This window comes from Chironomus tepperi, unplaced genomic scaffold (genome assembly GCF_022539635.2).
Source record: "Chironomus tepperi strain 1889 unplaced genomic scaffold, CSIRO-AGI_Ctep_v1 contig_421, whole genome shotgun sequence".
NCBI lineage: Eukaryota > Metazoa > Arthropoda > Insecta > Diptera > Chironomidae > Chironomus > Chironomus tepperi.
This window is the reverse complement of record NW_027226543.1, coordinates 690,113-703,701: the sequence shown is the minus strand read 5'-3', so window position 1 is coordinate 703,701 and position 13,589 is coordinate 690,113. Positions and strand designations below refer to the sequence as shown.

At 31.6% G+C, this 13,589-nt stretch overlaps 1 protein-coding gene across 1 annotated transcript; it reads left to right on the top strand.

Moving 5' to 3' along the window:
• The first annotated feature begins 10,256 nt into the window (after nucleotides 1-10,256).
• On the top strand, nucleotides 10,257-12,563 carry Gs1 (Glutamine synthetase 1). Its single transcript, XM_070649230.1, has 6 exons — nucleotides 10,257-10,410; nucleotides 10,546-11,020; nucleotides 11,157-11,483; nucleotides 11,573-11,890; nucleotides 11,970-11,997; nucleotides 12,081-12,563. Exons 2-6 carry the CDS (start codon nucleotides 10,841-10,843, stop codon nucleotides 12,416-12,418), a joined length of 1,191 nt encoding a protein of 396 aa, XP_070505331.1. The 5' UTR covers nucleotides 10,257-10,410; nucleotides 10,546-10,840; the 3' UTR covers nucleotides 12,419-12,563.
• The last annotated feature ends 1,026 nt before the right edge of the window (nucleotides 12,564-13,589 follow it).

Genomic DNA, 13,589 nt, shown 5'->3' with positions numbered 1-13,589 from the left:
TAATTTGTTTTATATTTAACTAAAGGAGTGAGATGGAATTGTGGATAAATATTGCGACATATTTTTTATAGGTAACTATTTTATACTTTTAAAAGTTAATCGTCATCGTCTTAATGCGTTGGATTGTATTTATGGTATTAAATGAGTTTAATTAACTTATAAATTGTATCAGGATAGAATTGATTTATTGAAGGTCGTTCTTATAGATTTATGGAGCTATTTGAATAAAATATTCATTTTAAATTGGTGATCTTTAGACAAGAACATATGTAAAAGTTTACATTTGCATGTTCTGGATGTCTCGACGTTGACTAGATCATGATCTTGATAACCTAAAATTGCTCAAGATGTCTCGACTTTTACGAATTCCTCAAGGAGCAAGAAACAATTAAATGATATTATCCATCAAGTAACCGTTAAAGAACCTTCACTTCTTACAGTCAACATGATGTCATAGCGACACCCTAGCGACGAAGCAGCACCGTGGCTACTGCATTAGGTTGTTCGGACATGAGACATCATGCCATAAAATCATGTGCCAAACACTTGACGACAACATTTTCCAATTGACTGGTACTGGATTCTAAGTTTAGTGTATCCCAGAACCTAATTAACCGTATCCCTATCAACACACATTCAAATGTTGACTTAAAGCAAGCTTACAGCCTAGATGATTTCATATTAACGTTCTAGTTACTCAGAAGTAGGGGATCAAAAAACTGGCACTTAATAAGAACTATTAAATCAATTTAAATCTTATAGAAAATGTCTAGAAGAAGTAAATTACAAATTCTTTCAAGGCCATTCAACGCTTTACAGATGAATGAAAACATTTCATGAAAAACTTAACATGCAAAGATGCGCCAAAGAAATTTAAATTTATTATCATTTACTGTATGAATCGCTGTAATTACAACAAATGACGACAATTTAAAGACAAATTTCCCATTTTTCATGCAATTTGTAGTAAATTTACACATCCATGGTTCAAGGAAGTTTATATGAAAAATGAAAAGTAATAGCTCATTTAGATTCTGTTGACTTTTGAATTTTCATCGGAAACTTTTTGCTGGTAATGGATTAAACTAACAATTGTACTTGGATTGTTAGCTAAGAGGAAAGAAAAATAATTTGAAGAAGCTATCTATTCAACCCTGAACAATTTATTTTCTTCCCTCAAGTTTTATCCTTGAAGAAAAGGTTAAGGAATAATGTCAATATTGCTTTAAATGTTTAGGAGGCAATTAAATTGGTATTGGACTTAATATTGGAAATTGCCAGTGGGAGAGTCAGCTACAATCGCCATCTAAAGGAAGACATTGATCAAAATTGATCATTAAGAGAAGTTGGTAAATATAAGTTGTGCAGTAATTGCAATAGAATCTTTTTAGTATCTGTAGACTTGCAAATGGACAATTAGAAGATGATTTCCAGCAAAAAAGTCAGCTTTAAGCAGTAAATATTGCAGATAAATCTTAATTGATGTTTATTATTCGGAGTTCAAAAGAAGAATGAATTTTAATATGAAAAGGGGCTTCCAACTATGCACAATAAATATTATTCAAATCTTAAATGAACGTTACACCACATAATATGGTGAAATCCTTGGTGAAATTGCATTATACATCAATATTATTGTTTCATGTCATCAACCTCTAACGCTCACTGCAAAATGGTGTAAACATTTCATCATTTGCGCTCTAGTAAAGGTTAAAGATCACATTGGACAGCTGTAGTTTAACTAATGAAACATGACATGTGTAACAACGAGAAAAAGAATTTTTCCACCATTCATAAAATTTCAAAACATCATAGTAATCATAAAGAGAAATTCACACATGAAAGGATTTCCTAAAAGAAAAGGAACAAACAACAGAATTAATCATTATTGCTCTTTGTAAAATGAACAAGTTCCATCAAAATATGTCATAGTTCATTATGTGTTCCTGAATGAAGAAAAAAAAACATACATAAAAAAAAGTTTTTTGAACAGGAATGAATGGAACTGAATGGTAGATAGAATATATGTCATTTTCATAGATAATACATGAACAGATGACTCTGTTGCCAGTTCCACTTTAAAATTTTACATTAAAAAAAGAGAAAAGAAATCTTGTTTTCAATTGTATTCTGTGCCTTCAATTGTACATTGTGCATCAGATGGCGAAATAAAAGGAAGGGAAATAACAAAACTTTATATTGTGTCGTGCTGCTTTTGTATTTTCCCTCTCATCAATATATCTAGAAGCTTCAGGAAGGCAATTATTGGATTTGATTGATTTTCGGATGACGTATTTAGTAGCATTAAAAAATAGGTATGGAACAAATATCATTCAGCAGGTAATCCAGATCGCGGAATATCTATATACCATAAAGACGTCAATTGTGTCTTATTTCAGCACTCTGATACCGATTATCCTGTATTATATTTAGATATTAATAATTACACTTAATAAAACTTTTTACGTCTTTTCACAACTTTTCTTCTATTATTTAATATTTTTACTACGTGAATCAAATCGTTAGAATTCCTAGCGCGGAATATTTATAATATCCTGTTTGTTTTAGAAAGCTTTCGTATGGAAATTCTGCATGTTTTAAATAAAAAACATTGAATTTTAAAAATAACACAAAACATTAGATTTAAAAACATTAAGAGTTATTTCCGTTGCATAATCTAAAGGCGTTAATCAATTGTATGAATTATATCCAAGTGATTGACATTTGCTTTTAGTTTCTTCCTTTTTTATAGACATTATATTGCGATTCTAGGTAGTAATATTATTATAAACTAAGAAGCAATTTCATCATCAAGGACACAGCGCCTCTATTCAACTGGATCTAACTTAGAATTCAAATCCAGCTATTGCAATAGAGATTCTATAATATTATCTCAATTGAGAATGTCAACAATAGGATTTAAAGTCAATTGCGACTTAAATATGAAAATTCCAATTCATACAGCCATAAAAATAAGGTCAGTTTACAATATTCTTGATGACAGTAGATTGAGGTCATGGTTTATAATGCATAAGACACATACAGTCTTCACGAAATTGAATTTTTTTTGTGTGCTATAAATGTCAAGCCTTATGTCAACGCATTTTGGGAATATAATAACCTGCCGATGTCTCTTTTCAACTGATCTCATAACTTTTGTTAAAGTCTGGCCTACTTTTTGTCAAATCCCAATTCACAATCACCTTTGATAGCTGTAGAATCTTTGTTGATGTACTTCCAATTTTAGCTTTAATTTTAAGCGATTCAAATTCTTCAAAGTTTTTGACCCCAAAAATATTACGCTGTTTTTGCCTTTTTTCAAGACATAAATTCTACATTTTTGTTTTCAATTCCAATGCCATTTATAATTTTGGTTAATAAAAGAACTGATCAATAGGAATTTGTAGTACTTCATATGAAATTAAATCGTAGAAAAAATGCTGTCTGAATGCTAAATAAAAATATTGGATATAAAACGCATTTTTCGTGGATATAGGAATCGGCTGTCGACCCTTGTTCATGCTTCATTGATTCAATTCATTAAACAATACTCAATTCTGACTAAAGGATTAAATTAACAGAGTAACTGTCACGTTTATTAGCATCATGTCATAGTGTTTTTATTTGTAAACAGACATTGATAGCTAAATAAAAGTTCATGACATGAAGGCTTTATAAACAACCGACTATAATTTTAAATTGAACCATTATAGGATTTTTTAAAAATGAAGGTTAAACATTTCCTTGTAAAATGAATATGAGACGTAATACGTAATGCGTAATAAGTATATGTGGCAGAGGTGGGCAACCTGTGTGGTGCGACACTGGTGTGACGGTGTGTGCCGTAAGAGTTGTTCGAAAACCCAAATAAAATTGTCAATTAAGTGCTGCCTGGTCCTTCATAAGACCTTTATGCTTAATATAACCCTGGCACACTGCGTCATGTAGCATTTTTCGTCGGGTAAAACAGATGTACTTTATTGGTATGCTGTGTTAAAAATTGTGTTTGATATGATGTATCGCGACAAATTTCTATGACTGAGGTGTGTCGCGACACATAAAATGTTGCACACCACTGATATATTTGATGAAACCCTAAAACATGAACTTTACATGAAAAGAAATGCAAATGAATTCTGTATAAAGCTCTCCTACATATTTAAGAATGAAATTACATTATAAGGAAGTCAATTCCAATAAAAATTATGATGTCCTTCAGAAAAGATAACGAATTCTTAATTAAACATAACTGACCTTTAGTTACATAAATTCCCATAAAATTAAAAATAGATATTCTGTCAACACTTGGAAGGCTTCTCTGGGCTACTCAGTTGGTAAAAAGAAGATGAAAGCTCTTGGAAGCTTCTTAGATTCTTAATCAAGGCTATAACCAGAGGGTGAGAGAGGAGGCTTTTGGGAAATCGAGCTAAAGGATACAAATCGAAGAAGGCTTCACCGGGGAGCTTTTAGGTTTGTTTCGTGCAGATTCCGTAAGACTGCCAAATAGAGGAACACAGAGATAAAGCCTTCTTCATTTGTGTTGCTCGGGCATAAGTATTTGTTCCTACTCGAAAGGTATTCTATGTGCTTAATTTATCAAACAAAAATATTGGAACTGATGCTTATCGGTAACAATTTCAAAGCACTTACAATAAATTAAAACAATAGCATGATTCGTATGATTTCTCGCAATTTTCAATAATCTTGTATTTACTCTAACCATCATCAAATTGTACGATTCAGTTCCTTTAACATCGCGTGCCAAATTGACACACTTTTCGGTTTGTTGAACTTACTTTAATTATGCAGTAACACTAACGATGAAAACCATTTGTTTTCGTGTGTTCACATCACCCAAATTCAAAAGGATTTTATGATAATCAAGACTAATGGATAAGCACATCCTTTTGACATTTTCTATAGAATATGGCTATATTCTTATGTAGGGCACACAATTCTTCTTGATATTCTGTGTTTTGGTTTTTTTGGTACTCATAAATTTGCATGAATGGCAAAAAAAACTCAATTAGATATTGGTTATTTGGGTTTTGTATATTTTCTGAGTCTATAAATCATTTTATGAGCAGCTCAAAACATCCATCGACTTGTGAGTGTCATGCTGTTTATAACAATTTTATCTTCAGCCTAGATTTTATACAGTATTGATTATTCTAATAAATCCTTTGCTCCAATTCACGAACATTCGACGAATTCTTAAAGCCATTCTTGATAGCATATACGTGGAAGTAATTTAATTTTTAATATGTTAAGAAAATGTAAATTTTTCAAGTTTTTTTTACTTAGTAGGACTTGAAATAAAATCAAGTTTCGACAGGATTCGTATCTGAAAACAGGTACATTTTGCATAAAATTGTCAGTAGCGTCTACAATGTTGTTGGTTCTTTATAAATTTTAATTGGATACTGTGAGTTAAAGCGAAGAATATCTTCTAAGAAATTTCATTACAAATTAACGTACATTTCAAATTTGAAAAATTTTGAGGTGAAAAAAATCTGCTTTTTGAACTTCAATTTTCTGTGGTGAAAATCAGTTGTGTTTCGTCTTCAGTGTGCTGTTCCTGTTTTTAACCGTGAAAAACCATAAAATTAAGTAGTTACCGATAGACGCAGCTTCATACGTCATCTAAAGGAGGTCTTGCATCACAATTTTACGAATCTTGTACGCAATAATCATAAATAAGGTAAATTTCAGTAAAAATTAACAAAAATTCTTTGAACTTAGAAAATGAAAGATTGATACCTTAATTAATAACGTCAGAATCGTCAATATGAACACAAATTTTTACATGACAACCAAGTTCTGATAAGAAAATCCGTAGAAATATTAGACGACAGTATTAACATTTCAATGATACTTCAGAGAAGAAAAAAGGAGGAAAAAGTTTTCTCATTATTTTTCATTTGAACAGAAATGTCAATAGAACCAAGCAATTTACTTCAAAATTGTTTGATTATATCTTAAATCAAGAGAAAATATCATGGCTTTGCTGTCGCGTCTTTAAAAAAATGAGCAAAAGAAGAATTTTTGTCTCAAACGAAACTTAAATTCAAGGTCATTTTTGTTATTCTTGGCAACATACATGGAAATTACAGGTTTAGCTAGCAGAAATAAGGATGATATAGCTAATTTGATGCAAATTTAAGCACATAATTTAAACAAATAGAACCACTTCTCACATGAGCTGATTTAATATTCAATCCGGTTCTAGTTTCGTTCTTCTCATTTTTAAGCCTCATCAGTTTTGTACAGTCTGGAGTTCCAAAATATTTTGATTTAATTTTTGGTAACCCAATTAGCTTCATTATCTCAATTTCGCTGTTATCACAAGAGCAGGCTTAAATTTTTGACAGTCATTCAAATGTAAATGAATCTTTAAAACAAAAAAGGTTATCACATAAATCTCTAAGATAATTTCTGTGCTGTGCATGTGAAATATTTATTTTTAAATTTTATAACTCATTACTTAACACGCTTAATTGAATAACATTAAAATTATTCTTTTTATTGTCCTAACGAATTAATTAAAAATTCATTAAAACATTTTAAGTACCTATTTACAATTTATTTGAGTCATTATCAGCTTAAGGGTATGGGTGAATTGTTTCTGACATATCAATAAACAGAAAAGTATAATATGAATTGTGAAATCATTCAGAATGACAACATAAATGCTTTAAAGGTCAGTATACTCTTGATGATTATTTCTATATCAAAAATGATAAATTATAAAAAGATTACTTTTAATCCATAGTAGAATAATTTAAGGACTATAAGACTTTAGATAGCAAAACATTCACGATTATCACATTCGATTATCGTAAAACCTATATGGATGTATGCAGGCGTGTACTTCTGATTAAATTATAAAAGATTAATTTTAATCCATAGTGCAATAATTTAAGGACTATAAGACTTTAGATAGCAAAACGTCTTCACTTGCAAGATTATCGCATTCGGATCTTTTAGGTCATACTTGTTATTATTCCGTTTAGGATCATCGGAACAAATATTTCAATCATGATCTTCATTATAATCTCCTTGGCATAGAACAGTGTTGAAAGAGTATTAGCTAAATGTGCGAACGGAAATTTAGCACAAGCAAGTCTGATAGATAAATCATGATCGCTGAGACACCGATACATTATCGGTTGTCAACAAAACATGAAAATGACTTGCAGATGGTCTGATGCCCGAGCAGCACAATTTTTTGTCGTCAGGACAACTTTGCATATTGCAACACAGCGGTACCCTAGCGAACACGGTGTGCTGTTCAGGATGGCACAGGCTGTTTTATAATGAATGATATATGCCGATACGTGTTGCTCGGGTAGATTATAAAGTCAGATGTAGTATTTTATTGTAGCCTTAATTCCATATAGGAACATGTTTATAGTAGGCAATAAGTAATAATAACCCCAGTTAAGCTCAATAGTAAAAGCATATGACAGGAGATGCAACCGAATTTTAAAAGACATTAAATTCAAGCAAGTTCAAGTTCACTTGAGACTCGTAATTTAAAATTAAACTGCTGAAGATCAAACAACAGCTTGCATATGTGTCAAAATGTCGAATAAATTTCAATTCAAAGAGAAAAGGAGACGATTTGTTTACATGTCTTAATTAATCAACTGCAATCTACGTCAAATAAGAGTTTTAATGAACTAATCTGAATAATTCATGATTACTTATACAAATCTTAAATTAGTATCAATGCTGTTTACAAAAGAAGCGCAACCAAAACAAATCCATTTGTTATTAATTCTTGCATGCAAAGAGAATTTAAAGCAATTAAAGATGAAAATAAATGAAGAACAATTAATGAGCACTTATGTTTATTATGAGCTGTAGACTTTAACCAATAGCAATAAAAGTTTTATTGCACGTACTGTTTAACGCGTGATTTCAAATTCTATTTTTTTACGCTCATTTACAGATGATCAACGAAGTTAAATGTGTCTTTCCACGATTGCTAAAAAAGAGTCATCTGTTTAAGTATTGATAACTCAGTACTTCCTAAAAATAAATACAATGTGATTTCATATACTTAGCAGTATATCATCATGTGTCGGTTTTTATTTTCTTCATTATTTTGCTTTTATTTTTTTTTTCGTCATGTGGAACCACGAAAATACTTTTCATCATATGAGTGTATTAAAACGCATACTTTGATGTTCCAAAACTGTACATTTGTGTGGGTGTTGAGAGAACTTGGGAGAGAGCGCCGTCAAAAATTTTACTCAAAAAATCCATTCCGCGAAATGTAATAAAAATCATCTGTTTGCATTAATACAATGCCTTCTATTTGTGTGATTCTTTTTTGAGATTTGCAAACAAGTTTTATTGCTTATTTTAATGTAATTAATTAAAGAGAAAGTTTGTATGCATACTTACTATAACTAAATTATATCATAAAGAATAAATCTTGTATGATTAAAATATGTGTCAATATTAGCATAACTAGTCAACTCCTCAACGCATTACGATGATAATGTAATTCATTATCATTTTGAGATGTGTCTGGGACTTTTTTGCAAGTCGTTCATGCCTATTTACAGATATGGATTGTAAACAAAACGTTTTTCTTTATAAAGACCTAGTAACCTAATAAATGTTTCTATCAAAGTAGGCAATGTAGGCATTGTTTTGATCGTATAGTAGTTGACTTTATTTACATTTGACGAGTATGTAGTTTAATTAAATAAATTCACACTTTTCTTCTATATACTAACTTAAAAATAAACAATAAATTAGGTAAGGGTCGTTCACCTATTGCGTAAGGTACCACCAAACTTATTTATATAAATCCAATAATTATTGAACAAAACAATCTTTTTGAATGTCAAAACAAATTTTTCATGTGATCTAATTTTTCATAGCTATCAGGGAGAGATCATGCACGAGTAGAATAGGTTGCGATTAGTCAAACGTACAGGGCTTCCAAAGTCTCGGTTTCTAGATGAGAACTGATACTATAAGGAATTTCTTTGAAATCTCAATCTCGACAAATTTCGAGACCAAGACTAGCTCGATTAAGTCGATTGATCGATTCAAAAACCCGGCATCAGACCGACACCGAGTAAGAGTCAAATTCTGTACAACTCTGACAGTCAGAACTCGAAATCGAGTCAGATTCTTATGGTAAAAGTCGATTGATTCAATATAAAACTCGAGTTCACTTCGATTTCTGACTGTCAGTGCCTACCTGGGGTCAGGTTTTGATCGATTAACCAATTTGTGATATTCGAGTTTTGGTCTCATCATAATGAATTGCACAGAAATCAATCATATTCACACCAAATTGAATTTTCGAAAATCGTAGACTGTTCCACTAGTAATGCAGCGCAAATTACTGTCTAGCCATAATGTAACAATGAAAAAAACGTGCTGCAGTCGAAAATTCGACAAAAATTTCAAATCTTCCAGACAGCAAATTTTTTCTCGAATAACATAAAGTAGGCGATGGAATCCATACGCAGTTCTTAAGAACTTTAAGCTCCTTATTTCTCTCAAATGATGCTTTTTGTCGTCTGAGTTTAAATGGTAGCCAATCTGAGCGGCACAATGTAACGAACTGCATTTTTGTCATACAAATCGGTCAAAATTTGTTGTCACGGTTCCGTCAGAGACACTTTATGTGGTAACATAGAAAACACGTTGCGTTGTTCGGGCAAACGCCAACCATTACTAAATCGTGAGCGCAATACGTTTATGAGCCCTTAGTAAGTTAACAATGTAGAGTCGATGAACTTTAGCTAGACATTTAGCAGTACTACGATTCAACAGAATCAAAACATAATCAGCAATGCTGAATAAAAAAAGAGTGCTGTGCCTCTTCTAGAAATTCTATTTTCAAAAACAGACATTTAATCACATTCATGAACTTTCTTTCTTTTCAATAACACATTACGAACCTGCTCATTCTTAAAAAAATTTCATAATAAAGTACAAACAAACAACACAAAAAAAAAGTGAGGTGAGAAAATGAGAAGAACAAAAAAAAGAGCTTTAACATGTGAGACAAACATGATGTTGTATGGTCATCGTATATATGAACACAGCACACAACTACACAAAAGTATTCATTAATGGTGAATGAAAAAGAAATAAATCTCCTTTGTGTATATGTCTTTTGCATTTACAGCCAAACGTTAACATAGATTAAAAAAATTTCTGAGCGTAGCGGAGAGAAGGAAGAGGAGAAATTTTTGTGAGAATCAAAGAATGGGATAGGAAAATTCACACATAAAAATGTATTTTTTCTGCCCCATTCTCCATTCGCACTCTTCATTCGGTGAAGGAAAGAAGTCAATTTTCAAAATTTTTATTTTTGATTTGATTTCAAAAAAAGTTATTTTGTGCTGTAGATAAGATTAGCCTGTTGAATATAGTGTAAAATATCAATTTTTTCTTTTATATACCTTAAGCCTTTATCCATTACTATCCATTACTGTTTAGTAACGAACAGAAGCTTCAAGAGTGAACAGAAAAATAAAAATATTTTTTTTTCTTCTCTACTTTTTCAAGTGCAAGGTTTCGAGACAAATAAAATAAAGCATAACCAAGTGAACAGAAAGGAAAGAGAAAAAAAAGTTAGAAAATCGATATCACGCTGCGCATTCAAATGATATAATAAACAACAAAAAATTGTGATAACAAGCATTTTACGATAGATAATAATATAGTGTAAAAAAAAGCAGCACTTCCAGCGAGGCCAACTTTTATAAAAAAGCATTTAAAGGATTATAATAATCATATAAATCATCTCGTGCATTGCATTTTTGAGGATAAAACAAAAAAAAAATAATTAAAATAAATAATCATGGCATTAAGATGTTTTGGTGTATTGATTACTAAGGAACTGTCTGGTGGAATCGCGCGCAGACTCATCAGCACGACTGCATCACGTTCCAATTTTTTGAAAGAATCACCAAATGCATTTCTCAATAAGAGTATTTTGAATCGCTATACACGTCTAAAGTATGATCCAAAAATGATTCAGGTAAGTTCTAGTGACTACGTGGACATATGTGTAATAATTTTTTTGTGTCACAACTACTTGTTTTTTAAAAAAAACAAACATATAAAAAATTATCGAAAATATCGTGTCTAATATTTACATCATATTTGATAAACAGGCAACATACGTCTGGATTGACGGAACTGGTGAAAATGTTCGTTTGAAGGATCGTGTACTCAAAAAAATTCCAGAACGTCCAGAAGACTGCCCAGATTGGCAATACGATGGAAGCTCCACATATCAAGCACAAGGCGGTAACTCAGACATTGCAATCGTTCCACGTGCATTATACAAAGATCCATTCAAAATTGGTGAACATGATGTAATTGTCCTTTGTGACACATACAAACCAGATGGAAGTCCATGTGAGACAAATCATCGCGCATCAATGCAAGCTGCTTATGACAAAACAAAGGAACACGAGCCATGGTTCGGCCTTGAACAGGTAAAAAACAATAACTCAAAATAAACGATGACTTTATGTGACTTTGAAATGAACTTATGGGAATTTCCTTTAATTAACTATAAAAATAGGAATACACATTCTTGGATGTTGATGGACGACCATTCGGATGGCCAGCAAATGGTTTCCCAGGACCACAAGGACCATACTATTGCGCAACTGGCGCAGAAAAAGCTGTCGGACGTGACATTGTTGAAGCTCATACCTTGGCATGTTTATATGCCGGTGTCGAATTCGCTGGAACAAATGCCGAGGTTATGCCAGCACAATGGGAATATCAAGTTGGACCATCACTAGGAATGAAGGCTGCTGATGACCTCTGGGTATCACGTTACATTTTATGGCGCATCGCTGAAGAGTTTGGCGTTGTTGTGACATTCGATCCAAAGGTACTTGATGATTAAAATAAATTTTTTTGTACGTGCGATAAAATTAATGTAAATCATTTCATCAATTTTCATCCCACAGCCAATGGAAGGAAATTGGAACGGAGCCGGTATGTAACACATGATTAATGGAGTGGATCTATATTTATTTTGATTTTTTTGTTTTTCTCTTCTCTCTCTCGACATGCAACAGGTGGACACACAAACTTCTCAACAAAACCAATGCGTGAAGAAGGCGGAATTAAGGCAATTGAGCAAGCAATTGAGAAGCTTTCAAAGCAACATCCAAAACACATTAAGGCATACGATCCACGTGGAGGCAAAGATAATGAGAGACGTCTTCTTGGTCGTTTGGAAACATCATCAATTGATAAATTCACATGGGGTGTTGCTGATCGTAGCTGTAGTGTAAGAATTCCACGTGGAGTTGCAAAGGCCCAAAAAGGTTATTTGGAAGACAGACGTCCATCATCAAACATGGACCCATACAGTGTTTGCAATGCAATCCTCACCACTTGTCTAGTAGACTAAATCAGCACAAAATTACTATATCAGATGTTGAAAATTTTAATGCAAGGTGAAAAAGGCACAGAAAAAAGAAAAAAAAAAATGAAAAAGTTGAAATAATAATATAATGTTAATTGTGATTAAGGATGAATATATACGTAAAACGATATTTTTTTGTTCTAATTTGTTAAACGACTAATGATGAAACCATGGATAATAATTTAAACGCCTTGATGGACATACGAAAATAGAAGAAAAATATTTGATTGCATCTACTTACTTGAACGAAACTATAAATTTAGTGCAGTTCTATTTCTCCGCCTACATGCTTTTATTTTTTAAAATTGAGAAATTTAACAAATCGTTAGACACTCATTTTTGTGTATGCTGCTTTTCAAGGCTTAATAAGTTTTTTTTTGTTGTTGCTAAATCTTGTTTCCTATTATAAAACCAAAGTTTCATAACTAGGCTGCAAACAAGTTTAAGTCTTAAACATGATGGGTGAATGGATACGAGTGCATTTGTCTTCGCTTCAGACTAACCGGAATGTTGACTGTGCTGGATTCTAAATTATATTAATTTAGCTAATAATTTTTTTCAGTCAGTCGACTAATGTGAGAATATGACAGCATGTTATTCACAAAAAAAAAATGTGCTAAAAATAGTCACCCGTCTAGTTCTATTTCGTTTATTTCCAATATAAACACAGTTTCTGTTATTTTACATCAAAATATTGTTGTAAAAAATATTTCAAGCGACTCATTGTCATGCCAGTTAATGAAGAGCACTTGTTGAAAACCTTAAAAAAAATGTTTACTCAGTTTAACTCAGGAATGAATATTTTTCGTCGAGGACAGTAGTAAAATTTTGTGTTTTTTTTCGTTGCATTAACTTTAAAAACTGTTAAATGAGATGTGTTCATGCCTAATATTTTCAATGTATACTGTTTTTTGCATTTGTATGCAATGTCTAATCTAACGATATTTAGGATATTTTTTTAGAAATTACTAATAAATTAACAAATTTGACTATTAAATGAGAAAAAATGGATAGAATGGAAATTGGAACAATAATAAACATTTGCAATTTTATTATCGATAATACATACAGAAGGGACTGTTGTGTGATCATCTATATTTATACATAATTAAACTGTATTTGTATCAAATGAACAGAAAAGAAAGAAAAAACATAA